Genomic DNA, 27,104 nt, shown 5'->3' on the forward strand with positions numbered 1-27,104 from the left:
TTCCACAGGTCTGGAAATACTGGGAGTCTGGAGATGCCCTTGGGCTGGGGCATGGAGCATTGGCAACCCCTAGCATTCAGAAATCATTAGCCAAGCCCCTCCAAGTCATAATGTTTTAAAAAGCATGTGCATAGCTCTCTCAGGTTCTTTATTTTGTCTTCTAGTTTATGAACCTTTAGCTGACACCCAAGTGACATTTTCAAGCCCTTTGTCACAACCATGAAAAACTAAGAAATTACTGGTACTAGTTTACAGAAATAAAAATCTTGATCTCCATAGTCATGTGACTCCAAGACCTGAGATTTTAAGAAAGCACCAAATGTTATGAAATTCATTGAGAATGTGCGAGTGAGTGGCACTGGGTGAGCAGCACGCCTACCAAATGATAGACAATTCAGTTTATTGGAGGTCCTTGTGCCCTGTCCCATTTCCTTATCCAGTGCTAGAACTGCTTGCAAGTTATTTGGCTCCTGTGGCTAAAAGCCTTAGGTCCCTGTATTCTGTTTACTCACACATGCATCTTTGCCTACATATCTCTCTTCCATTGTTGTAGCACTTCTGGATTTCCTTTTGACCTGTGTTAGGTTCACAGTCCCCAAGGAGAGCCATCAGTCCTGTTGAGGAGCAGGTAAAATGTTATTCTTTAGAATGCTCTGATTTCTCCTCTGGTTTGTACATGCACATAGTTCTTGTGTTGCCCAGCAGTACTCATGGCTGTATGGAAAAGCAATAAGGTCACAATAGCCAAGGAAACCTTAGCCTCAAAGTGGAAGTCTTGTGTTCTGCCTACCCATATAGGTATTGCCATCATTGTATCTGATGATGTTTTTATGGTTTGGCAGCTATGGCCCAAAGATAAAATTAATTTGGCTTCAAGACATTTGTGGAGATTCCTGAATTACTTCACGCTATCATTTTCTTTTCTTTTTTCTATAGAATGGAACCAGCTTCCATGTTTTCGATCAAGGACGCTTTGCCAAAGAGGTGCTGCCTAAATATTTCAAACACAACAATATGGCCAGTTTTGTCCGACAGCTGAACATGTGTAAGTACAATTCTAGCTCAAAGAGCAGTGATTCACAGCCAGGACGCTATAGTGTTAGCACTGTTGGGTGTACACACATGGTTCACAAGATAAACCCAGAGATTTCAAATAGGAATCCATAATGTTAAAAACGTTTTGACCTGCTGTGGACTTTCTGAGTTTTTTGCAACAGAAGAATTTCTCTGTTATTTTTCCATAGTCAAAAGATGAGTAAAAACTAAGCTGGCATTTTCTGAGCAGTGCCTTGAGTCTAACAAAGGGCGTTTTGAGCCTAAGAAAGTTGAAAGCCACTGCCCTAGAGTGTGCTGCCGTGCAGACATCACTTGTCTGGTGGGAACCACAGGAATAAAATTATATACATAAAAATAAATAAGTTTAGATATAAAAACCAAATCCCAAACATGGGCTTCAAAACATGTGATATACAAATAATAAACGAAGTTGATTGCTTTTGCATTGATATTTTTGCCTTACCTTTCATGGTAGCAAGTAGCATTTATGCTGCGAAAAATTTATAATTCTATCAGTATAGTGATTATAATTCTATAAGCTTCTAATTCTATGAGTAAGATGATGGCAGGTGTATGCTTCTAAAATGAAGTTATGTGTCTAAAATGAAGATCTTCCCTTGTAAAGAGAACAGTTTGTGCCATATGGATAAGCAATTAGAATAGAAGGCTGCGGTCTGGTTGAAAGGTTCTGAGGAATGCATAGATCATGAAAGGCTTGTTTTCAGAAGACAAAGAGGAGATTTCCTAGTACTATATTTATAGGAATGCATAAAGGTTATTTAAAATAACATAAGCTAAGGAAGTTTCATTCCATAGTCTTCTGCTTACGCTTAGTAAATCCGATTACATAAATTTAGTCATTATGTTTATGAATCTTTCTATATGGAAATTTTTCTGTATGGATATTTACTGAAACTTGTATAAGACAGATGCTCTACCATTAATGCATCTTAAGGAACAGCTGTCACCCGTGCTTGGGACATGGCATTACTGAGGACCATTTTCCATCAGTTTTTCTTAGAACGTCATCTCTGTTGAGAAATCAGTTTTTATTGGCCATTGACCAGTTGCTCAGTACACCTTTCTTTGTGAATTGTAAGTATGTAATGGCATAGTTTGTATGTTAAGCCACTCTCAAAGGATCTCAGATCTAGTTTTAAAAACCCATCTAGTTGTACAGGGAAGTGCAGAAAAGTCTCCAAAGGACAGCTTTTAGAAGGCCCAGAGGCCATTTAGGTGCCCAACACTCACTGAAAGTCATTGGCGTGTAATACTGATTTGTGCCTTTGAAAATCTCTCCCAAACTCTTTTTAGAGTAGAAATCAGCAGGGATATTTTATAAGAACTGTTTTTTTAAGGCTTTGATAATATTAAATTGCTCCTGGGCTTAGAAAACTAGATTTAGTGTTGATTTAGCATTTCTTATTAACTTCAATTAAAATAACATTCTATCCTTTCTTAATTATTGGGGAGGTATTGATGTTGGTATTGAAAAACCCACATCAACTGAACATTTCACATGACTCATTCCTAAAAAAGCCTTGAATGATTACAGAACACATGATCTGTTCCACTAAAGTATCTCTTGGATAACAATATACCCCAAATGAATGCTTTTAAAAGATAACATTCACCCTGTGCAGAAGACCAGCACACTGCCTATGCTCTATTTAAAACCTGCTTGGAGAACTCACATGGGGGAATGGTGCTGCTTAGCACGTGGGTTTGACTGTCTGTCTGGAGATGAATTTTGTCTTTGATTACATTTTAATTTTTCTTAAAAGATTTAGGAAGTAAAAATGGGCAACTGATCATGGGCCTTTCACTTCAAGTCCAGCAGTTCATAGCCAGGCTAGGTCAGCCCTGCTTCAAAGCTGTTCCTCTCTGATAGCTGTTCAGTAACCCACGTAGAACAGATGAGTGATCATGGGCAAATTCGTAGTGGATAAGGGCCTCCAAATTCGTAGTGGATAAGGGCCTCCATCAGATTAAACTGGCTGTAGAGATTTCACTGCCATAAACTGTCTCCATCCTGAGGTTTAAGTCATGTTTGCCAAGACAAATTAGGCTTGATAGGAACTATTGGGATGTTATGTAACCAATGTAGGGTTTGCTCTTCACAGCATATTGACAAAATCTAAGATAGCCCTCAGGCAGAAGTGAAGGGATATCAACTGCATTTAAGAATCAGTGGGTAAGTGTGTGTGTGTGTGGGGGGGACACACATAGGGGTCAGAGCACTAATTTACACATTGAGATCCTTTTTCCTTCCTGTTTGGTCCTATCTATCTGTTTTTCACCAGTTCTGTTTATATTTAGATGGCTTCAGGAAAGTGGTAAATATTGAGCAGGGTGGCCTTGTCAAACCTGAACGTGATGACACAGAGTTCCAGCACCTTTATTTCCTACAAGGTCATGAACACCTCTTGGAACACATCAAAAGGAAGGTAGGAACTGAGTTTCAGCTGCACCTCCTTTTCTAAGGGGTTGTTGTGCATCTGATGGCTTACTGTCCTCACATGGTGGTAGAAAGGAGTTTCTTGCAAGGGTTGTGCCATTAGCAGACCTCATTTACTATAATCTTTAATCTTAGAGAAATAGAAGGTTTTTTAAATCATCTAGTTAATTTTCACAAGGCTAGTGCTGCACTGATCCTTTCTGTCAAATTGTATTTAAAACATGCCCACTGATGGGATTTCCTCTACTCCTCTTAGATTCTTCTCCTCTTATTTTTCATGGTTTTCACTCTTTTCATTCAATTTGCCTAAGCACAGTTCCACAGGCCACTTCATACTCCTAAAAATGTGTCCTGTGTTTTAATTCATTACAACTGAATAACCTAGCTGTAGATGTGAGTCCTGCTTAGAAGCCCTTACAAAGCTTTTACCTCTCTGTGCATATGTTGTTCGTGTCTGTCTTATGTTTTCTTCTCAGGTCTCAGTTGTAAAAAGTGAGGAAACTAAGATGCGCCAAGAGGATCTCAGCAGATTGTTGTATGAGGTCCAGATCCTGAGAAGTCAACAGGAGAACATGGAATGTCAAGTGCAGGATATGAAGCAGTGAGTTAATCCTATTCACATGGTTCCTTCATAACATTGGTTTCCTTGACATTGGTTTCCTTGTAAACCTTGGTGAGTACTTAAAAAAATGAGCCTCACACCTCCACGGGCTTTATCTTGCAAACACATTGACATTCCTGTCATGGCCAATGAAGGTTTTTTGGTTTTAGAACAGATCTATGCTGTCCAGTGATAATTATCTCGGGGCCATGCTCAGATCCTGGATGCACCTGGATCATAACTTTTTAGGACCTTTTTGCAGTGTGGTTAAGCCAGTGATTCTCAACCAAGGTGGAATGATTCACAGTATAAACCAAAAGATCTTCTGTTATTCACGTGATAAACCATAAATTCAAATAGGAATTCCATAACATCAAAAACATTCTGATCTGTTGCACTCTTCCTGGGTTCTTCACAACACAAGATTGGTTTCTTACTTTTGCATAGTCAAAAGTAAGTGAAAGGCAAGATCTGGAATTTTCCAAAGGCTTAAGGATTTGATGGACTCTGTAATTTTGGATGCACAGCTCAGTTCCTTTGTGATTCTTATCCCACCAAGTATACTCTGGCCTTCCTGTAAGGCTTTCTAAGAATTTTCCAAGGGCTGATTTGAGTCTAAAAGGGTTGAAAACCACTGATGTAAACTATACCAGCAAAAGATCTCTCTTCTTCATGCTCGTAACCAATGTAGTTTTGTCAGCAAAAATTTGTTGAAAATTTTACCCATCCAACAAATCCAAAAATTTGTTGAGTGAACATGATCTTACTACTATTGTAAATTAGGAGTAATTCTGGTGATGTCAATGGATCTATTCTAGTGGAAGAGGAGCATCAGGACTGATGTTCACATTCATTCACATTTCACATTTGAATTTGAAATGTGAAATCAAATATGAAATGTTAGCATAGGTGTAGTTAGGGATCTTCTGGAAGGGCTAGACATTTTTAAATCTGCAGATCCAGATGCCCTCCACCCAAGGATGTTGAGGGAACTGGCAGGGGTCATCACGGAGCCCTTGGCCCAACTGTATGAGCATTCGTGGTTATCTGGCCAGGTGCCAGGGGATTGGAAACTGGCTAATGTGGTCCAAATTTTCAAGAAGGGGAGGAAGGAGGACCCAAGTAACTATAGGCCTGTAAGCCTCACCTCGGTGCTTGGGAAGATCTTGGAGAGAATCATCAAGGAGCACATCTATGGGCGGCAGCAGGGGAGATCATGCTCAGGGGCAATCAGCATGGGTTCATCAAAGGCAGGTCCTGCCTGACCAACCTGGTTGCCTTTTATGACCAAGTAACTAAATCCTTGGAAGATAGTGTCGCTGTGGACGTAGTCTTTCTAGACTTTAAGAAGGCCTTTGACACTGTCTCAAACCCCATCCTCATCAATAAATTAAGTGACTGTGGCACTTATGCCTGCACAGTTGGATGGGTAAAAAATTGTCTGATGGGGTGCACCCAGAGAGTAGTGATGGATGGGTTGTACTCAAACTGGCGATATGTGATCAGTGAGGTACCCCAGGGCTTGGTCCTTGGGCCCGCACTGTTTAACAACTTCATCAGCGACTTGAACGAGGGGGTGGAAAGCACACTGTCCAAGTTTGCTGATGACACTAAGATGTGGGGCAAGGTGGACACACTTGAAGGGAGAGAGAAGCTGCAACTAGATTTAGACAGACTACAAAAGTGGGCAGATGAGAATAGGATGGGGTTCAACGTAGACAAATGCAGGGTGCTGCACCTTGGGAGAAGGAATCCACAGCATACAGGCTTTGTAGTTCCCTTCTTGAAAGCACAGAGACAGAAAGGGATCTTGGAGTCATTACTGACTCCAAGATGAACATGAGCCACCAATGCCAGACCGCAGCCAGCAAGGCCAGCTATACCTTGTCATGCACCTAAAGATGCATCTCAAGCCAGTCCAGAGAGGTGATATTCCCCCTCTGTGCGACTTTGGTCAGGCCGGAGTTGGAGTACTGTGTCCAGTACTGGGTGCCGCACTTCAAAAGAGATGTGGCCAGCCTGGAGAGGGTTCAGAGGAGGGCCACCTGCTTGGTGAGAGGGCAGCAGGACAGGCCCCAGGATGAGAGACTGAGGGACCTGAACCTGTTCAGCCTCAGCAAGAGGAGGCTGAGGGGGACCTGGTGGCTGCCTACAAACTCATCAGGGGAGATCAACAGCAAATAGGTAGAGCTGTTTTCTCCCCAGCACCACCTGGGGTGACGAGGAACAATGGTAATAGGCTGAATAGGTTCAAGTTAGAGATCAGAAGGCAATATTTTACAGTTAGGATGGCCAAAATCTGGAACCAACTTACCAGGGAAGTGGTCCTCGCCCCTACCTTGGGCAAATTCAAGAGGAGTTTGGATGATCACCTGGCTGGGGTCTTGTGAACCCAGCATTCATTCCTGCCTGTAGCAGGGGGTCAGGCTAGATGATCTGTTCAGGTCTCACCTGACCCTAGCTACTATGAAACTATGAAATAGCTGCTTGCTTTGACCAAAAGAAAGCTTTTTCACTGTTTGAGCCCTTTAAGGTTTGTATTTTTAAGTTTTCCTCTGTAACCTGAAAGAAAAAAAAAGGTAATGGGTGTTTGTGTGCTCAGGGAGTGTTTCTGTTTCACTTTCAGACAGAATGAAGTCCTGTGGCGGGAAGCTGTATCCCTCAGGCAGAATCATTCACAGCAACAGAAAGTGATCAACAAGGTAGCAATCAAACCAGTTCAGATCAGATAAGTTCAGAGCTCTATTGCACTGTTTTGCAGAGCAGCCAATAGCTTTAGAGAAGTAATTTTTCCCCTCCTTCCAGACCTTCCATAATATTTCTCTTTCTCTGTATTTTCCTCCTCTTCCTAATTGCATTGCACATGGCTGTCATAAATGTTAACAGGAGCTGTGGGCATGTCAAAGTGAGGCTAATTATCCCATTTGACATTATCCAGTTTTACAGCGCTGCAGCCTCAGGATAGCAATAGGAAGTTCATACTCAGATCAGGCACAAAGAAGAGCAATATCCTCAAGAAAATGAGTTTGCATGACTTCTTAGTGGTCACAGTGACTTTAAGAAACCATGTATGGGAGTCACAAACGCTTTCAGCTTGAGCCTCTTTCAAGTGAAATCAATGGCGAGGGCTTACTAATTTCAGTGGGAAGGAGATTGTGCATTTTATTTACTGTCCATTTTGTACAGTAGTAGTTAGAAACATGAATAGGTTAGGAAGCAAGTGTTCACTGCAAATGTTAGGGCTCCTCAGATTGCTCCCCAGATTCTTGTTTAAGTCACTAGAAGGTGTTTATAAAACCTATCCATATGCTGCACTTGAGGGCTAGAGGATGCTAATCTCCCTCATCCCAATGGCATTTTCTAATGATATTGAGGTTAGTGGGCATAAAAGCACTTGTCAATGAGAGTAGATATTGCACAGTGTTACCTTAAACTTAAGATCCTTGATTCTGCCCTCACAGGAACCAATACTAAATATCAGGAGTACCTCAAATACTTCAGCAATGTTACTTGATTTGAACAGGTACATTTTTGTGGCTTTTAACAACAGTTGAAGTATGCCTGTCTTTCTCCTGCTTCTTCATCAAAAACTGCATCTGCACCTCTGTCTGGTGATTCAAAATGAGTTTTGTACTTAGAGAAACAGAAGGTCACTGTTTTTACAAAGGTCAAACAAGACAGGCCTACAGTGTGCCCTACTGCAGGGGCATCAAGGGGCAAAAGGCCACCCAACTCCTGGCACAGTTGAAATTCCTGAATAGCAGCACTGGCCAGTTGCCCAGAGGACCACACCACATATCCTGTAAAGGTGACTGTCCTCCATTGCCTTTGTGGCAGCTCCATGAAGAGCTCTGCCCCCAAAATATTAGGCTGGTTGAGAAATTTTTGGATGAAAAGTTATGGTGTGGGTTATGCAGGAGGTCAGACTAGACATGATCACAATCCTCTTTCTAAGATATATTGTTCTTATTTGGGAAGGCAAAATTTCCCAGTGCCTCCACTATGGAGCTAAGTGACTAAACTCACAGTGATTTCCTGTCCAGCAAAGAATAGTGCTCTGATTTTAACATAATGTTGTAGCAGTAGTTCTGCATATACAGTAGTTGCATTGGCACTACTGTTACTTATCCTATAATAGATGGATGCAAGTTATAGTGATATTTGGCTTGAGTCATCTAGCAAGATGGTGCTATGCCATGAAGGATTTCTCACTGTAAAAGCATTCTTGCATCATGGATCATGTCTGATTCAGAAAGGTTGAGCTCAGTAGGATTGAAAAATCCATCAGAAATGGCTGAGATCCCTAATTCAGACCCTCTCTTTAGGGACTGCCTTTTCATTTGCAAAATAGCCGATGGCTTGAGGGAGAGGCTGATTCTCAGCCATCAGCATCTGCATACATTCAATTATGTGCTTCCTTTGCTCACATGCTACTACAGGTGATGGTGCTAGATGGGGACTCACATGTGCACATAATGAGAGAGCTAGGCCTACGTGCGTATGGCTAGTAGTGTGTGTGAAAAGGTAATGCTCAATTCTATGCACATGAAAACTTGCTGAAAATCAAACCTGTAATAAGTTCCTATCTTGCTTTTGCACTGTTGAAACAATGTCCTCTTCACCAATCTGTCTCAAATATTTCATGCCTTGTTCTAAAGAGCAGGCTCCAGTTCTTTGGGGGTTGTGCAAAATGAGGGAACGTGTGTAATAAGAAGGATGCTGTGGAGGATGGAATGCTGAATCATTGTGCTGATTAACACCTGACTTGATTTCCACTGACAGCTGATTCAGTTTCTGTTTGGCCAGCTCCAATCAAACCCCAGCAGTGTGGGAATAAAGAGAAAATTGTAAGTACCCTTGCATGGCGCGCACACATGCACACAGATAGATAATGCTCACACTTCATTAAAAGCACAAACTCAGCTCAGTGTGGGGTGGAGGTCACCTGACTTGGACACCATAGTGATGACAATTGAATGGAGCTGAGCTGCTGAGTCAGACCTGCTGACCGTCCTCATTCAGTGGCCTTTAGAGAACCACCATGTCAGCTTGCTGACCTTCATTTTCGTAATACAGAGTGAGCCTGAGGGCCTGATCCTGGCAAAACTGATGGGGGTTTTGACATTGGCACCAGTGGGAGCAGGATGGGGCCCCAGCCAACTGAAATAGCCTATTCTTTAAAATAAGGTCTTTAACTAGAATGCATGTAAAATATTTCAGGTTACATGTAACTTCCAGGTGTGTTTTCTACTTCTACAATGTCCATGTTAATTTATTGTCACATGGGAGGCATTGATGGAAAGCAGCTCTTGCAGTGCTCACCTAAGTATTTACACTTAGGAATAAGCATGTGTTAGTTGGCTACAAAGCTTTGTTCCATGTACAGAGTACCAAATGTATGCCTTATTTTGTGCTCTTAAGTGGGCAATGTGCCAGTGGTGAATTTCACCCAATGTGTACCAGTACCACAATGATGGGCACAGGTGAAAGATGGGACCTAATTTTACTCTCACTACATCAGTGTAAAGTTGTAGTAACTCCACTAAAGTCAATTAGGTTGCACTATTGTAGAAATGGAGTAAACCAGAGAAGAATCAGGTTCACTTATTTTTAGTTATGACTGTTGGTGAAGGAAAAATTGTTCTTGCTAAGAGTCACCATCACTTGCAGGTGTTTGTAGCACTGGGCTCATACTTCTAACGAGGCTAGTCTTTCCTGTACTGAGCTGTCTGTAGAAGGTTAGAAAGGGGCCAGAGCTATAAAGCCTAGATCCAAATGCAAACTTCCTCATGTACAAGTGTGTTTGCATTCGGAGTTCCAGTCTGGGATCATGATCTGTGGTTGATGCAGTGGTGACATTGAGCAGTAAGAGTAGGAGTTGAAAGAATGACAACAGAATTTTTCCAGGTTTTGTCAAGAAAAACCCAAAGCAGATGGAAAGGCACTTTGGCTCTCTACTTTGTAACTTGATGCAGCTCTTAAATGAAAGCATTTTGCTTCTAAAGGACTTTGTCTCGGAATGTTATGACATTCTGTAATGTCAGAAAGTCCAAGAGTTAATAAAGTATTGTCTCCTGCAATAAGCAGAGTCTCTTTGCTTCCATACAGGCTAGACAGAGTGCAGAGACTGTGCTGTTCCACTGGTTGTAACCTCTAGAACAAATCCTCTCTGATAGCTGTACTGCTGGCTTCACTTACAAGCTTCAGAGCCCAGGTGGTTCATGGAAATAGAGATAAAAACACATTTGGTATGGATGGATGTAATGGGTGTAATCCAACTGGCTTTACTATATTCCCAAGATGTTTATTATTAACCAGACTTCTATTCTTTTTAAAAATAACTGAGAATGAGAGACCAGTCAAGATTTGGTTGAAGGGGTTGGATTGTTTTTGGTGTTTTTGTAACTAATAGTGATGATGAGAACACTCAGTAAAAAAGAGATGCAGAAAGAATGGGCTAACCTATGGAGTCAAACCCATAGGACAGCTCATTGTGGGAAGGATTTGGAGCACCATGCTAACTCAGCTATCTGTCACTGAAAACCAGGTCCAGTTTTTCAAGCAGCTTAATATGCTTGGCTACTTTCTTTTTTTTTTTAATGTACTAAGGTTTCCTGAAACCATCATTTTTCCGTATATCAATTAGAATAATCCCACTTCTTGTCCTTTCCAGAATAAAAGCATTGAACACTACCCTGAGAAGTCTTTCCACTGTGACTTTCCTCTCCCTAAAGTGCTTTTTGTTGGTTAGGATTTATTGCTGTTATTAAGCACTGACAGTGCGTTCAACATCATGCAAGACAAAATGGAGTCTTTTTCTGTCCCACATCACTTCTTGCAGTATTATGAAAGGCTGGGGTGAATGGATGGTTTTATATAGTTCAAGCTAAGGATAGTGCCTCGGTACAGTTCTCAGCTCTGCTACCAATATCCTTTCTGGCCCAGGGCAAGTAACTTAATTTCTCTGGCCCTTAGTTCCCCACCTGCAAAATAGGGATCAGGTAATGAATGGGTTCATTAGAGGTAGGTCCTGTCAGACCAGGTCACAAAATCCTTGGACTCGGGTATCACAGTGGATGTAGTCTTTCTGGACTTTAGGAAGGCCTTCAACGCTGTCTCTCACCCCATTCTCATTAAAAAATTAGGAGATTGTGGTGTCAATACCTACACAGTCAGATGGGTCATCAATTGGCTGGACTCAGAGAGTGGTGGTGCATAGGTCATTTTCATCCTGGAGGGATGTGGGCAGTGGAGTCCCCCAGGGCTCGGTCCTGGGGCCTGCATTGTTTAACATCTTCATCAGTGACTTGGATGAGGGGGTTACAGGGATGGGCGGATGAGAATAAGATGGGATTCAATACTGACAAGTACAGGGTACTCCACCTAGGGAGAAAAAACCAGTAGCATACCTACAGGCAGGGGAACTCCTCTCTCATCAGCACAGAGGCAGAAAAGGATCTTGGAGTCACTATTGAGTCCAAGATGAACATGGACCGCCAATGTGGGGATGCCGTCAGGAAGGCTAACCACACCTTGTCATGCATCCGGAGATACATCTCAAGCAGGTCCAAGGAGGTGAACCTCACCCTCTATGCGGCACTGGTCAGGCCGCAGCTAGAGTACTGTGTCCAGTTCTGGGCGCCGCACTTCAGGAGGGATGTGGACGACATCGAGAGTGTCCAGAGGAGGGCCACTCGCACAATCAGGGGGCAGCAGGGCAGGCCCTACAAGGAGGGGCTACAAGACCTGAACCTGTTCAGCCTCCACAAAAGAAGGCTGAGGGGGGATCTGGTGGCTGTCTATAAACTGGCCAAGGGGGACCAGCAGGCAGTGGGGGAGTCCCTGTTCCCCCGAGCACTACTGGGAGTAACAAGGAATAATGGCCCTAAGTTGACGGAGAGTAGATTCAGGCTAGATATCAGAAGGCACTATTTCACTGTCAGGGTGGCTGGGAGCTGAAACCAACTTCCAAGGGAAGTGGTGCTCGCTTCTACCCTAGGGGTCTTCAAAAGGAGGCTGGATAATCACCTGGCAGGGTTTGTTTGACCCCAGTACTCTTTCCTGCTTGTGGCAGGGGGTTGGGGTTGATGATCTGCTCAGGTCCCTTCTGACCCTACCAACTATGAAACAGGGTGTCTTGCTTTTTGTTCAATATTGTGTTGGCAAATCCACACATGAGCTTCTGACAGGTAGAATCTGAGTAAATTTTTCAAATGTGTCACTTTTTGTGTAGTGAAGTCCTTTTCCCTGCCCTGCCCCACCAAAAAAGGGTGAGGTTCCCATAAATGTTTGTCACTTTTGAAATCTTGCCCAGAGAAGATGGGCAGATGGGAAATAGTTTGAAGCACAGGAAAGGAAATCTTGTCTTGTTGCTTGTGTCTGTTGCAAAAGGGGCAAGTCTTCTGAGGCATCCAGATGAAAAAAACACGGCCTCTTGACAAATATACATATTTGTAGATATACATGTATAAGTGCTGACTTAACCCATTGGGCGAACTAAGTTTCGTCCTTTGATCAGAGAATGGCAGCATGGAAAAAACTAGGTTAGATCTTTAGCTGGTGTTAACTGTGTTAGATGTATAAAAGGAGTTGTTATATTTTACCTCAGATATGAGGATCCTCTCTATGAAAACAGAATAGAGGAGGAAAAATGAGTTTTATCATTAAGTAGCTACTCTGATGCACCACACAGACACTTGGGACTGAGTGACCAGCTGGGATTAAGGCTGTGCCCTGTTCTGTGAAAGCCCTGCTGCCCAAGAGATATTGCCATGGGCCAGACTGTGGAGGAAGTAAATAATTATTGAAAGAAACCGTGGGAGTTTTAGTTGTTTTTGGCCAAAAGGCCCAGAAGCTGATCTCTTACTGCTGTCTTATTAGGGAAATGAGTCACAGAATTACTGAGGATGTTGTCTGTATCAATCAGGCTGATCCCATCTCTTTTTTGGGTAGACAAAAGAGTAGAGCAACTAAATGGATTCCTTTTGCTGGAAGCTGCAGTCACTTTAGCTGCTCACTGAAGAAGACAAAACTACGGGAATGGTTTTCAAATTTATCTCAGGAACTTACAGCTGTAGAGAACTGCCCTGATTGCTTACCACCTGAGCTTGTAACCAATCCCTGCTCCCTGGAAGTCAATGGTAAAAGTGAATTCAGTTCGTGGTAGTGGTGCCAGGACTTCAGCTTCATGTATAGATCCTATCAAAATGCTGGCAAGAAAGAGCTAATTCCCTCACACTGGAAGGACCACAGAAATCTTCCCTTACTGGAGGACAACAAGGCTGGGGTGGCTCTGGGGAGTTAGTAGGCCCTCTTCATCATGCACTCAAGGAGCTAATCCTGAATACTACTGAGCACTCCTTTCCTGGGTATGTTTTGCTTCCATTCAAGCCACTGAACAATGAATGGGCCCTTAAAAAAGGGACATCCTGTGGGTATGGTGGGGAATGATCCATAGAGAAGGCATTCATGCTCTAGATCTGGGATAGGCAATATTTTCTGCCTATGCGTTAGAATGACCTGTCCAGAAACTGGATCCAAAGATTCTGCAGGTTGGGTCGGCTTGCAGGCTGTAGGTTGCTAACCCCTGTTCTAGTCCTTTACTTTGGCCTTGGCTGAAGAAAGCCCCCTGCTATACCATAACGCAGGTTGAAGTATACCCCACTGTATTCATGTGGGCCCCTTATGGAGCCAGGCCATTTACTTTTCCACTTTGTAATGGAACTATGTGCACAATCTAACTACCCGGCTATACAATATCCCACCATGCTCTGAGCAGCCCACTTCCTTCTCGGCCTCCTTTCCCAAAGCTGCTTCTGTACTCACACAGTCAGCACCACTTGCAGTTCCTGATGTTAAGTCCCTCATCCCTTCAACTTATTTGATTTCAGTGGCAAACCCAGGCATCCACATGCAGGGCCCAAAACACAGCCCTGTTTGCTGTTGTCAGCGCTTGTCCGGAAAAGCTTGTCACAGCCATTCTGGAAGAATCCATATATAGCGCACTTGGGCTGTGCTCTGCTTTGTATCTGCAGTATAGGACACTGGTTCTTTTTATGTAGTACTAGATATGAAACAGTTTTGCCAGCAAAAAGCCTTTGGGCAGGGGACAAGCAAGTTCATGTAGAATCAGATAATGGGCTAGATTCTCTGGTTTCAATCAGTATGGCCACCCCTGACTCCAGTGCAGCTGTACCGAGTTCCACTGGCCAAGGATCTTGCCCACCCAATTGCAGAAACCATTGGGATCAGTTAAAAATTTGAACAGTCTGTTGGTTTCTGCCCCCTCCCTGTCCTTCCTCCCTCCCTCCCTTGGTGACCTTTTGCCATAGGGCAGCCCTGTTTTCCAGTTAGATGTGGGACACACAGATGCAGGAAGCTTTGTATGCTGAGATGCCACAAAAGCTCTGAAGTTAACAATACCTGGATTACATGATGATCTATTTTAACAGCATTAATGCTTCCTGCAAACTCAGTAAATAATTTCTTGATGTCATCAAGCATCAGGGCATCAGATAGAAGACAAGCCTAATGAAGACCGGGGGGGAGGGCGGGGGAATAAGTGGTATTACCCCCTCCCCCATTATTGTATCCTCCAGAATTATGTAAAATACAGCAGTCATCCTCTGTAAAACAATACAACGGAAGATTTCCCATTCCAATAAAGTCCTTTGCAGGCAGGCCTTTGAGCTAAAATCTTTCTTCCCTTTTTCTGCAGACCTCTGATATTAGATGATGGTAGCTCAGCTCCCCAGGTGTCCAAGTTCAGTCGCCACCTGTCTGTGGATCTTCTTCATGACTCCTATTTCATTCAGTCGGTAGGTTCAGTTATCCAACATAGATCTTCTTTTCATTCCTTCTTTCCTTCATGGATCTTCTTTGCATTGTGGGAAATGTTGAAATTTGAGAGAGAGAGTTGAAAGTTGAGGGAGAGTTAAAAGTTGAGAGAGAGAGAGAGATGCTAGACTAAGTTGTAGTCATGTGTTTATTCACACATATACCACGCTGTAATAAAACAGCACCTGTCTAACTATTTCACTGCAGTGGTCCATGGTTTACTGCTATAGCTTAAGCTTGATGTTTTGTTGCTCAGGTGACTGACCCAACTCTGGCCACTGCTTTTTAGTTGTAGCTAGCTCACAGAAAGACAACTGGGGCACTGCCCAGTGTCATCCTAGCCAAGCCTGTGGTTATGAGTGGCCTAGACAGACTATGGTTTAGGCTACACTTCAGTGGTTTGTTAGAGTCCTCCCAGGCTTAGAGTTTTGCAATGGGATTTTCAGAAGCACCTAATAAGTTAGGAAGATAAGACCCTGAATGTCACCCCAGACTCTCTAAGTATGGAGACCTTACCCAAAATGGCCTGGTAGTTGTATAACAGGGTTGTTAGTCTAATTTTAAGAATAGGTTAGACCAGGACCTGTATGGTATGATTTATATAGGGATGATCCTACCTTGAGCAGGGGGTTGGGCTAGATGACCTCCTGAGGTCCCTTCGAGCTCTACATTTTCTATGATTCTACTAAACGCTCATGGATCTTTCCACCAAGGGGAAGTGAAAGGATTTTGATGGAACTAAATCCCCCTGTTGTTGTTTTTTCAATTGAAATAGTTATTTGCACAGCTGAATTTCAGGGTTGGTAGCTGAAAGATTTCACATACTTATTGTGCTGTATTTTAGGTATGGCCCAGTCCATTTTCTTCATGTGAGGAGTCTCACTAGTTGCTTTGCTGACTTCAACTAAACTCCTCACAAGAGCATCATAAGCAAGGTTTGCCTAACATATCACATAAGTTCTTACTCTCAACAATAGTTTTTTCCTTCTAAATGAAGTTCCACTGAACTTAACCAGACTGTGCTTGGCAATGATGAGTAGCATTTGCCAATTTGCTACAGCCCAATTAGGAATGATGTAGCTGTGTCACCTCAATGGAAGTTGAAGAAATCAAGAGTGCATCATTTTCTCCCTATCTGTTGGGCTTCTTGTAGGTTCAAGGAGTTGGGTGAAAATCAGACAAAATTCCTGTGCTAATCCATCTCTGTCTCCTCCTGGGAGCCTGCATAGCTGACATAATGAACTTGCTACTTATTTCCTTTGGTGTCTCAAAATGATAATTTTGCATAATTTTTTTCAGCCATCTACAGAACCTGTCTCTTGTTTAAACAGTCCCACTATTGCTGGAGGGCCTATTATATCTGATGTTACTGAAGCATCACCACCTAATATAGCGACAATGCAGTCTCCTGCAGGTGATAACAGGTAATGAACATTATCATGATCATAAATTTAGGAAAATGACCAGAATAGATTATTGCCAGCTTTTAATTCTACTACAGTATCTTCATCTGAGTCACCACCAGCTGCCCTGCCTCTTTATGGAGAGCTATTTTGTCTGTTTTACAACACACAAAACTTTCAGAACCAGATTGTGACATATTCGAGCATAAATTCCAACATGAAGTTGTAGGCTTTGTGCTGGGAACTACCACACACTTCCTTGAGAAGTTCTCCATAGTTCCTTAGCTATACTTTTTTCTTAAGAAACTGGCTATTTCACTCCTTGTCAGAAAATGAGATCTCTGACTATGTTGGTTTTATTTTAAGAATCTATGCGAAAAAGTAAGCTTCCTTTTGGTTTTGATGAGGAAGAAATAGAACCATCTTCCTGGTGATAAGAAAATAAAAACAAGATTGCAACAAATGGTCTAAACCTTTAGGTCAATGTACAAAATTTCCAGAAACTTTCAACCATGAAATACAGAGTTATTTCAGAGCTTAACTCCTGCTTCTAGATAGTAAGGGATTTTAGAGCTAGTGTCAACATTAAAAGCACTAACAATGTGTAAACTGACAAGAATGATGGAAGTCATGGAATAGACAAGGCAGTTATTCTCCTGAAAAGATCTGCTTATAGATATACCAGGTGAAACCAGACCACCATACAATTTCCTGAAAGCATGCTAAGAGTTCCAGGTAGAGATCTACACTCAGGAAGCCATTTTCAGTTAAATTGCTCCTGGGAAGCCTATGAACAATGCTGCTTCTTAGTCTTGAGTGCCATCTACTGGCAATTTATTTATTAACTATCTACATATATGTACATATTCATTTTGTAGAGAACAAAGATATAATGAATGCTTAATGGTGTGGAGTCTGATAAAGGTTTTATTAGGATGAACTTCTGACATGAAGGTTTTACCAGGATCAACTTGGAGCTTGACATTAATAAATTCTGTAAATGATCCCAGATGAGCATTGGTGACTTTTGTACCACCACATGTGCTGTGCTTTACAATTGCAGTGTTTTAATTATTTTTATCAGTATAATTTCAAGATCCTTATGCCAGCAGAGAATTTGGCTCACTATACTCATTTTTTTTTATATTTTCAACTAAAAGAATAACAACCATCTTAATGCAGGGTATTCCCTGTAGACTGGTCATCTGAAGTTAGTTAATGACCCAGAACTGTACCTGGGATCAAGAATTTCACTTAACTGGTTATATATCTCCATAATATAGCAAAGCTTCGGTCATTGTTACTTTTGCATAGCATGCAATCTGAGGAGCACACCAGCTGGTAAGTTAACGTAGTAGGAGAATAAAAACAGATATCACTATACACCATGGTTCTCTTAATTCCGGTAGCTGTGTAGTCTGTAACACGACTGAGCTTTAAGGGACACAGTATCACAGAAAGAGCTGTGTATCAAGTGGAGCTGCTGGGCAGCAGAGACCACCAAGGTTGATCCCCAATTGTATTTATCAAAATGTGTGTGAGGTGAAATCAAATGTAAATATCCTGTCATTGGTATGACGTTTGAAATCTATGACTCTCCAGCCAGCTTTTCTCCTTGACAGATCTTGCTAATGAGAAGTGGCCTCCGCGCTTTCCTTACTTGTAATTCAAAATGTATTAAACTTAGGCGTAGGTAGAGTTCGTTTCCCTGGATACAGTGTGAATGAAGGCTGGGGAATAAAGTCATGGCAGTAGGATCAAAAGTAGAAACAGCCCTTTTCACACTCACTTCCCCTCCCATGAATGCAAAGCCCCTGCTGAGCATATGAATGATGCTGAGACTTTCTTTTGCTTCAGGGAAAAGTGCCTTATGCTGATAAAGGAAGAACCAGTTAGTCCTGAAATGAAAGCCACATCTGAGCCAGATGCCCCCTTGAGTGGCTGCAGTACCTGTGCTGAACCCCCGGTGTTACCAGTGGCAATGGTTCAGTCTGTTCTAGAAGGCAAAGGGAGCTGTGGTGCACCACAGTCTGCGAATTCACAGCCACCAGAAAAAAGAGGCAGAAGAGCACCTCTGGACAGGTGAGGAGAGGAGAACACCTGTGACCTTCCTTGCCATTGTGCTATCTGGCTGATGGCTGGGTAACATCTTGTCTGCTGATAACATCTGTAGCTGTATAAGCTCCATTGTGTGCAGGGCTTTGCGCTTAGGGATCCTGTAGCTTATGTAACTCCTGCCAGAAGTCCCACTGAAAGCATTGGTACTTTGAACTAGATTTCTTTGCAGGATTACAGAAATCTGAGATAACTATGGTCACCGGACATCCTTTTTGAGACCCTCACATGCCATGGGGGTTAGGAAGGAACTTCACTCTCTATTGCCATGGCTTGTTGTGTAATTGGCTTGTTTAATTAAGAAAAGGGAACAGAGACTCCTCTTTTTCTGAGAGCCATCAGAAGAATGTTAGTGAGTATCATCGAGTTTCCAGCAGATTCAATGTTTTAATTATTTCCCATCTTTTATTAAAACTAAGGCCTTCTATGCAAGCGAATGAGTTGTGCATTGGTCTTGTATGAATAAGTTCATTAAAGTTGATGGACTATGACTTATAACCAAGCTTTCAACTGCTAAATAAACAATTATTGAAATGCCTTTTAAAACAAAAAGATGCCAATCTTTTTCCATTCCTGAACAAATGCTTGTCACATGGTTGCCTGTGATTCCAGTGGTCTAGCCCAGGGGTCAACGACTTAATTAATGGAGCCCAGTCTAAGGCAGGCTGCCACATGCTGCCAGTTCTCACCTCCCCACCCTGCTTCCTAAGGCTGCTGATTCCCATGCCACTGCTGATCCCCCACTGCTGCTCTCCTAACTTTACAGGCTGTATACAGTCTTTTTGCTGGCCAGAAAGTTGGGCCATAGTTGTTGATCCCTAATCTAGACTCAGTGTCCAAGCGATGTCTTTGAGGCTGATGTTTGTATAGGATAGTTCTGTCTTTGTCTACGTTTTTTCATTCTATGCTGTATCTGTGACTTACTGGACTCATCTACATATGACATTATGTCACTGTAGTGATGTGCTACAGCAACATAGCATCAGCAGGCACAAACTGTGACACCAATGCTATGTCACCATGGTCATGAGCTACCTTGCTGTAGCACGTTGCTATGGTGACATAACTGCTAAAATAACCATATGCCATCATTTAGTACTTCCTAAAGCAAGTACTAAATGATGGTGCAGTAACAACTGCGCCATGGGGAACACGTGTAGATATGCACCTACTAGAACGCATTTTAAAATGAAACAAAAAGATGGCAAGCCAGGTCATTAATAGGTACGGTTAACAGGCCTGTTGAGTCCTACCCCTGAGCTTTATCCAGAACAAGATGGCATAAGCCAGGGCTAAAAGTGACCTGCGAACCTGCTAAATAAGGTTTGGACATCTGACTTTGGAAAGCTACCAAGTCAAATTTTCTATATAAAAGTGTGTACATTTCATAATTTGAACTGATTTTCCTCTCATCTTTCCACAGAGCAGAGACTTCTGACCCACTGGAGGGCACTGATTTGAGCTTGGAAGGCCTCCAACTATTCCTGAGAAGCCAGCAGTATAATCTGGAGCCTGCTGGCATCTTGGATGTGAGTGCCAAGATCCATACATAAAAAGTTGTATAAGAGAATTTGTAGTGCCCAGCCATGGAACAATGCTATGTATTGGCTCCTAATCTATTAACGATTTACAGATATGCAGATACCATTTTTTAGTGCACTCTTCACATTAAGTGTTTCAGACTCATGTTTCTGTATGTCTTGGATATATATTATCCACCAGGATAACTAAACACAGTGTATGTGGGAAGGCCAGGTTGTAAGACCTAAAATAGCTTAAAAATCTCACAATTAGATAAAAATAGTTGCAATACTGTTATCCAGCTGGCTGGCTAATTGATTTCTTATCATATTCTGAATCCAGCTGGCTTACGTTTGGGGCTCTTTGCCTTCCTCTTTTCCTCCAGTTCTTAGAAGTTCCAGTGGTGTCATATCGTGTCACTACGTGGGTCATTCCCTGTCTGGGACTCTCAGGACATTTTAGTTACAAATGGGCAATGGAGCTTCATCCATATTGTATTGACACAAACACAGACACACACATACAGTTTTATTCAAATAATCAAATAAATTATACCTATAGAGAGGGAATGTTTCTCATTTACACTTCTGGCAGTTACACTTGGATAAGTAAGAGTAATTGATCAACAGAGAGCAGATATATTTTCTTGTCTTCTGTGTTTAGGCCTTTTCAGGGCCAAATCTTGCAGATCTCAAATGTCTGTTGACTTTCTAATGATGGAATCCAGTTCTTCTTTTTCTGTATTATGAGTTTTTCTGCTAATACTATAACTAAATTCTTCTCCCTGGATAACTGAACATCAGATTTACTGGGTGTGAGTCAGAAGGTAGCTCCAGATAGTTAAGAATGGCCTGATTTTTTAAGGAACTCTGGGTACTCAATTGAATGTCACAGTGAGAATGTCTGGGTGCTGGCCTCCTTTGAAAGTTTTGCCCTTCTAAATTACTGTGCCTTCAGACAGTTCTTCAAAACAGACTATACATCTTAAAGCCTCTGTAGGATCCTTTACCTTATGCCAGGAACACCCATATCTTTTTTCAACAGGTATTTAATCCAAATTTGTCTGTGAGTGATTGGAATATGACTGAGATGGAAGCCAACTTGTCACCGGTAAGGGACACGTGTTTGTGTCTGTGTGTGAACAACAACATGAATATGAAATGGCAGTGGACAGAACTTGTACATTCATGGATAACTGAATTTCTTACAACATTTTTTGAAAGATATATGAATATCCTAAATACTGTTTGTTCCAAAGTACCTTACAAAATTTGTATACTTGAAAATGCAGGCTTCTGTGGGGCGGAACTGTTTAAAAGCATGGAGCAACATAATGGAACAGAAAGTTGTAAATATATTTAATGGTAGAAGCTGCAGGAGAAAAAATGAATTGGGCTGGAATTTGACATTGGGACCAATATCACTAAAGTTCAGTGGAAGCAGAATGATAACAGAGGGGCAGAAGAACTTAGGTGTCAGAGCCAGGGTTTCTTCTGCTGCTTGAGACCAGTGGCAGAACTTCAGTGCTACAGTATCTACACAGGGTGAAGTCCTCTCTGCAGAATTGCATATGAGCTTCCTTTACTTTCTCTGTCAAAAGTGGGTTTTACTTTTCTTATGTCAGTGCTAATGAGGTAACAAATGCTTCTAAAGCTTCAGAACATCAATGTCCCTTATGTTTTGTTTTGAGTGTAATAATTGTGAATTTTCTACTCAATGTTTTTCTTAGCAGTTAGGAGGGAAAATTAGTCTTCTTAAGCCTAGTTGGTATTCCCAAGGTTCAACAGCAGAGCACACCCTCTTTCACAATGAAGATCTTTACATAAGAAGCTTCTATTAACCAAGGCCAACAGCTACTCAGACCCTGACCCCGAATGTAGAAGGAACTTACGTGCTTTATCATTCAATCCTATAGCTCTAAAAGGTTTTCCAGCATCAGAGGAAGACTCCCATAATGGGCTTGTTGGTCCAACAGGGTAGCAGACTAGAGTCTAAAAGCCTTCCAGCAATAACTCCACCAGTTTTATGGCCAGAATCACAGTGCAAGCAAAAGCAAAATTCAGCCAGGTACCCTAAGTCACAAAGCAGGAGGTACATTGAAACCCCTGACATGCATGCTTAAATATTCTTGTGCTGAGCACCCTCAGCTTCCAGTCCAGCATTGTTCATCTCTCAGGATTGCTCCAAACAGGAGGTAATTCAGAGTTAAGCCTCCAACATCACCTTTAACTGAGTTGCTCACACGTCAGAATCTGTACATCAGAAGATCAAAGAAGAGCCCTGGGGATTTGGAACCTGTTAGAAATTAGACATGCTTTTTGTTTTATGGCACCTGGTGTTTAGCCTTAGAAGCATTCTTAATCAAATTGGGCTAGTTAATTAATACCATTTCTTGTTGGGTATAGGCATGCCCTTAGCTAATCCAATTCGATTAAGAAAGAGAGATTCCTGCTCCTCCTATGCACCCAGCTGGTGCTGCTTGGTTCACAGGAATTTTAATGTATCATTAAAACTCTCTTAAAAGCATGTGCCATCTTTGAAGTGACAGGATTTTTTTACTTTCCAAGTTAGCCAGAATGAGTGGATTGGGCTAGGTAGGGTTCTTCCACACAGGGTATCTTACCACCCAAGTAGCTGTGAGGCAAGACAGCGAAATTCAAATAAAAATACTTTCTTATGAAAATATGAGAGTGGGTAGGTCAGCTAGGGCTAGGACTTCATTGACTTCGGGTTTATTATATATGCTTAAGTTTGCAGTCTTATGGTAATTCCTACTGTGTGCAGACCTGCAGTTATTAGATGAGACGCTAGTAGGATGAACGAGGGAATACAATGACAATAAGGTATGTGGGAAGACTGAGGATTTTGAAAAGGGGGGTACAGGTGGTATGATGCATCATCACATGTATAACACACATTTTTCTCAAGTTAAAGAGAAACTAGAATGATTAGAATGATAGGGGCCCAGTGCTCTGTGATTTAGTTTAACATCAAAGCAAAAACAAATGTAACTTTACTGGAATGTGCATTAATTTGCTAGATATTAATTAAAAACAACACAACAAACTAGGCAAAAATAGGCAAAGGATATTGTTTTAGTTGTCCTGGAGTCATTAGAATTAGAGGTGCATCTCTTCTTCATATTTGTAAAACAAAATCTAGTCTTCATGACTGTCTTCAGTGTGTCCAACACCGCTGTCAGTCATTTTCACACCTGAGTTAGTATTAATACACCTAAGTTCAGGTTTTTAGCTACAGCTAAAAATGGTTTGCAGGTCTGTGAAATAGAAGAGAGACATTACCAGACAGTAACAGTGTAGAAGAAAGGATAGTCTGAAGAGTGGAACATCAAGATTGTTACAAAGGATAAAGGATCATTAACACCTGTAGAGAGAAGAGAGATGAGCAGGAATCAGGGAGATGATAATGAGTCATGAAGTCAGTTGACTCTCTTGGCACTGCCTGAATAGAAATGTTGCTGTCACTCACAGGCAGTTGGTTTTAAAGTTTGGGTAGAACCGGGATCAAAGAGGGGTGCAGCTGCACCACCGCACCTGCTTCTTCCCTGGATCTGCCTCTGATAGTCTGTATGTGCTATGCTATACTAAGAATTATTGATCTTGAAAAATGACTTAGCTCTAACCAGTTCCCTGCCTTTGTATAATTGTACATTGTAGTTTGTATTTTTGCATCAAGATTCAGCAACTCACAGTGCATCTGGAGAAGAATGCAAATGAGCTGTCTTCAAAAGCATTACATCCTCTGTTTATGCCGCTTGTCCAGGTATGTGCATTCACTCTTATTGCATACACAACAATGAGAACACAGAAATTCAGACGAACTATTAAGCATTGTTATAAGTTAGATGAAATGTTCAGCAGTGATCATTTAGCATATGAGAAACATTTTACAGAACAGAACTACTTGTATGCTTCAGATGACTGGTTAATACTTGATGTAACAGCAGTATGATGATGATAGTAACAGAAAAAGGGAGAAATTGGAATTGGTCATGCCTAAGTTGTAGAAGTGAGAGAAGGCTGAAAGCGCCTGGGTAAGTGGGCAAAAAATTGCTCTTACCCAGTCTGCAAAGTCTCTTACCCCAATCAATTCCCCATGTATCTCAGCTGCAGAGACACAATCTAGAGCCCAGTGAAACTACCAGAAAGATTCCCACTGACTTTGGTGGCTTTCAGACCAGTCCAAGTTCCAAACCTGGGAGTTTCAAAATCCTTCCTGCCAAGATGATAAGACCCCCTTAATCCCTGTTTATCTCAGTATTTCATACAATCCAGTCCTGAATTCATAAATGACCAGTGGCTTAAGTGGTAATAGATAAATTGAGAATGAAAAATAATTTGTTTGTGTATTTGTATTCCTAGGGAAAGATGTAGGTCTTGAAAGCACCCAGCAGCTTCTCACTGATCATGCAGCAGGCTTTGGAAACGACACCATAAGCCTACCTGAAAGTTCTGTTCCATCTGAAAATATGTCTTCCTTTCTCTTTTCTGTGCATCTTGAAGGAGCTATTCCATTGAACCTGAGCTCTCTGACTGAATGTACTGAGTGATTTAGCTTTTTCAAGAAAGTAGTGCCTCCTGCCTCCCCCAACAAAAGATTCACAAGTTTGAATGTAAAGAAACAAAAGTGACTCAGAAACCAATGGAAGAGTTATTTTGGCTGTTTCTTTTTGAACTTATGGGATAGTCCGTCAGCTTAGTTGTTAGCAATGCCCATACTGCACCTGTTCTCCACTGTTTGCCCAGTGCAAAATTTACAAAGTGTTGTTGTCTTCCAAAAAACAAAATTCAACCTTTTCTCTCTCATGTAAGGAGCAAGGTTTGTTATTTTCTTTATCCACAAAGCAATTAATTTTGTTTAAGCATTTGCATGGTTAATTCCTCTGGGAAAAGCTTTTAAGAATCAAACAGTGGAGTAGATGGCAAGGTTGTGTCATGTATGTTAAAACATAAATGAGCCTTTATTAGTGTTCACTAAAGGAAGACCCATGGTTTTCAAGTGGATTAGCAAGACAGTGTATGGATGTGAGGGGAATTTTGACTGCCTTGCTGCAGAAAATCAGCTGTATGCTGGCCCACCCACTGAAAGCATTTTCTTTTTACCAGTTTCCTTATTTTGATATAATGAGATGTGCTCCTATCTCTCCCTTATCTTTCCCTTTTAAGCAGGACACCCTGAATATGCACAACCTGCAGTTAGTGTCAGTCTTTGCAGGAAACAGCTTTACTGAGTAGCCTGTCTTAGCCTGCGGGCATGATTCTCATAGGAATGAACTAATATCACACCCACCTCACCCCCTTCCAGTCCAAGCACATAGCATGTGACTTCAACCTGCCTTCTCTGAGAGACACTCAGAGCAGCACCAAACCAACACACTCCACTGCACATACAATTCTCCCCTTAGGTAAAAGATAAAAGAGAGAACAAACCACTTAACAGATGTTAGTTATGTCATGTGTTGCACTTCTGGAAGGCACTCAGTTATGAACAGTTGTCAAGGCATTATAAGAACCTCTGTAGAATATTATAGAAAATAGAGCATAGGGCTAAATATCATTTTCATTGTCAGGGGTGTTTCAACGTCTCACTTACTCATCCAGTTGAGTGAATTTTGTCTTGGCATTGACAAGGACGTTGTTCTAATTCCCCTTAATACAATATAGACAGCTTGTCATCTCATTCACATGCACAAGTGAGATGACTCAGGTTTTTTAATAGGACCTGAAGTTCCTTTCAGCACAGATCCCAGCACTGGGTAGGGAAAGGGCTGAAATGTATGGTCCGCTAGCTTTTCTTCTGTCTTTTCTGCCTACTTGGTCAGCTTTTCATTTGTCTCCGCTTCCATGTGGTTTCTGAAGACTGTTTCTCAACAAAGCAGAGCTTTGTTTTTTATGCTGTAGTTCTAGCATTATACCAAGGTTTAGTAAGGAGAACCCTAGATTGACTGTGTACTATTTATTTCAATATTTCTAAATATGTTATTTCCTTGGAAAAATTACTGGCTCAGCTACATGGCAGCCAACCCAAGCAAGTTGAGGGTGAAATTCCTAGCTGAAACAGAATCTGGGTATATAAGCCAGAACAGTGTTAATGGAAAGGAGCACCTTATCCACTCACACTGCTGTGATGAGTCATGGTATTTAACTATATTTATGAGCATCTTGAGTGGTCAAGTGACATCTATCCCAGACAAAGCTGTCATTCAGTTTAAGCTGGCTTGCAGTAAATTCTGTTGAACAGGGAAAAATACCCCATGTAAATGGACTACCTCCTCAGGGCATTTTTTCCATCCCCTTGTCAATAAATGAAGACCTGTAAAAGTTTAGAAACATTGTGCTTGTCAGCAAATTTTGTCCCATTTGACTAATAACAGATGAGTGCAACTATTTTAAGTTTTGTTAGGTTATGCCATCACTACCAGACATGGTATAGTCCTTTCAGAACTGATAGTATAGCAGCATTTTACTGAAATTACAATCAGTGTCTTTGTGCTCAGGATTACAAGAAACCCATGGCTGCCCCACAAGGATTGGTATTTAGAAGATATATTGGGGTAGCTTCTTAGACCACATATCCCCTTTTGACACTTGTGTGCTTAGAAAATTGTCCTTTAATGATTACACGCGCTACTGTAACTTGTGTTTTTTTGGCAATGTATTGACATTTATTTGATTTTTTTCTGTTTACTTATTTTCTCTGATTAGAAACCTGAAGATTGTCTGGAGTCTTATTCCACCTGACAGACGTATGTTTTCTTTATCCAAAACCCATGTATTTCTATAGCACTTGATATACTAGAGTGCTGTATCAGTGAGCTATTTAAGCACATGCTTTAAGTCTATGACAAGTCCCCCTGACTTTGCTGGGACTATCACATGTTTAAATTATCCATGTGCTTAAGTGCTTTGTTGAATCAGGACCTAACTATGGTTAGAAAATGAACTTGAATGGGATAGCTACATGCAAACAGACATTTACTTGATCCAACCCAAAAGGATGCATGAATCCAAACTAACTCCTTTATAAAGAATTTTTAGATTCTGGTTTCTCGTATTACCAATCAGTATTCTGTGCTTACCATCAGCAGCTACTC

General features: G+C 41.6%; 1 protein-coding gene across 1 annotated transcript in view; it reads left to right on the top strand.

The window, feature by feature from the left end:
• The window catches only part of HSF4 (heat shock transcription factor 4), a 32,518-nt gene extending 7,958 nt beyond the window's left edge, over positions 1–24,560 (top strand). Inside the window, 13 exon segments of the mRNA XM_090062889.1 lie at positions 937–1,045; positions 3,376–3,503; positions 3,991–4,115; positions 6,742–6,817; positions 8,898–8,962; positions 14,833–14,932; positions 16,251–16,375; positions 18,212–18,436; positions 19,893–19,998; positions 21,035–21,100; positions 23,687–23,750; positions 23,753–23,773; positions 24,373–24,560. Coding sequence (XP_089919015.1) covers positions 937–1,045; positions 3,376–3,503; positions 3,991–4,115; positions 6,742–6,817; positions 8,898–8,962; positions 14,833–14,932; positions 16,251–16,375; positions 18,212–18,436; positions 19,893–19,998; positions 21,035–21,100; positions 23,687–23,750; positions 23,753–23,773; positions 24,373–24,560 — 1,398 coding nt within the window.
• The last annotated feature ends 2,544 nt before the right edge of the window (positions 24,561–27,104 follow it).

The sequence above is a fragment of the Crocodylus siamensis genome, chromosome 9 (genome assembly GCF_052110815.1).
Source record: "Crocodylus siamensis isolate JL-2025a chromosome 9, ASM5211081v1, whole genome shotgun sequence".
NCBI classification, from domain to species: Eukaryota; Metazoa; Chordata; order Crocodylia; family Crocodylidae; genus Crocodylus; species Crocodylus siamensis.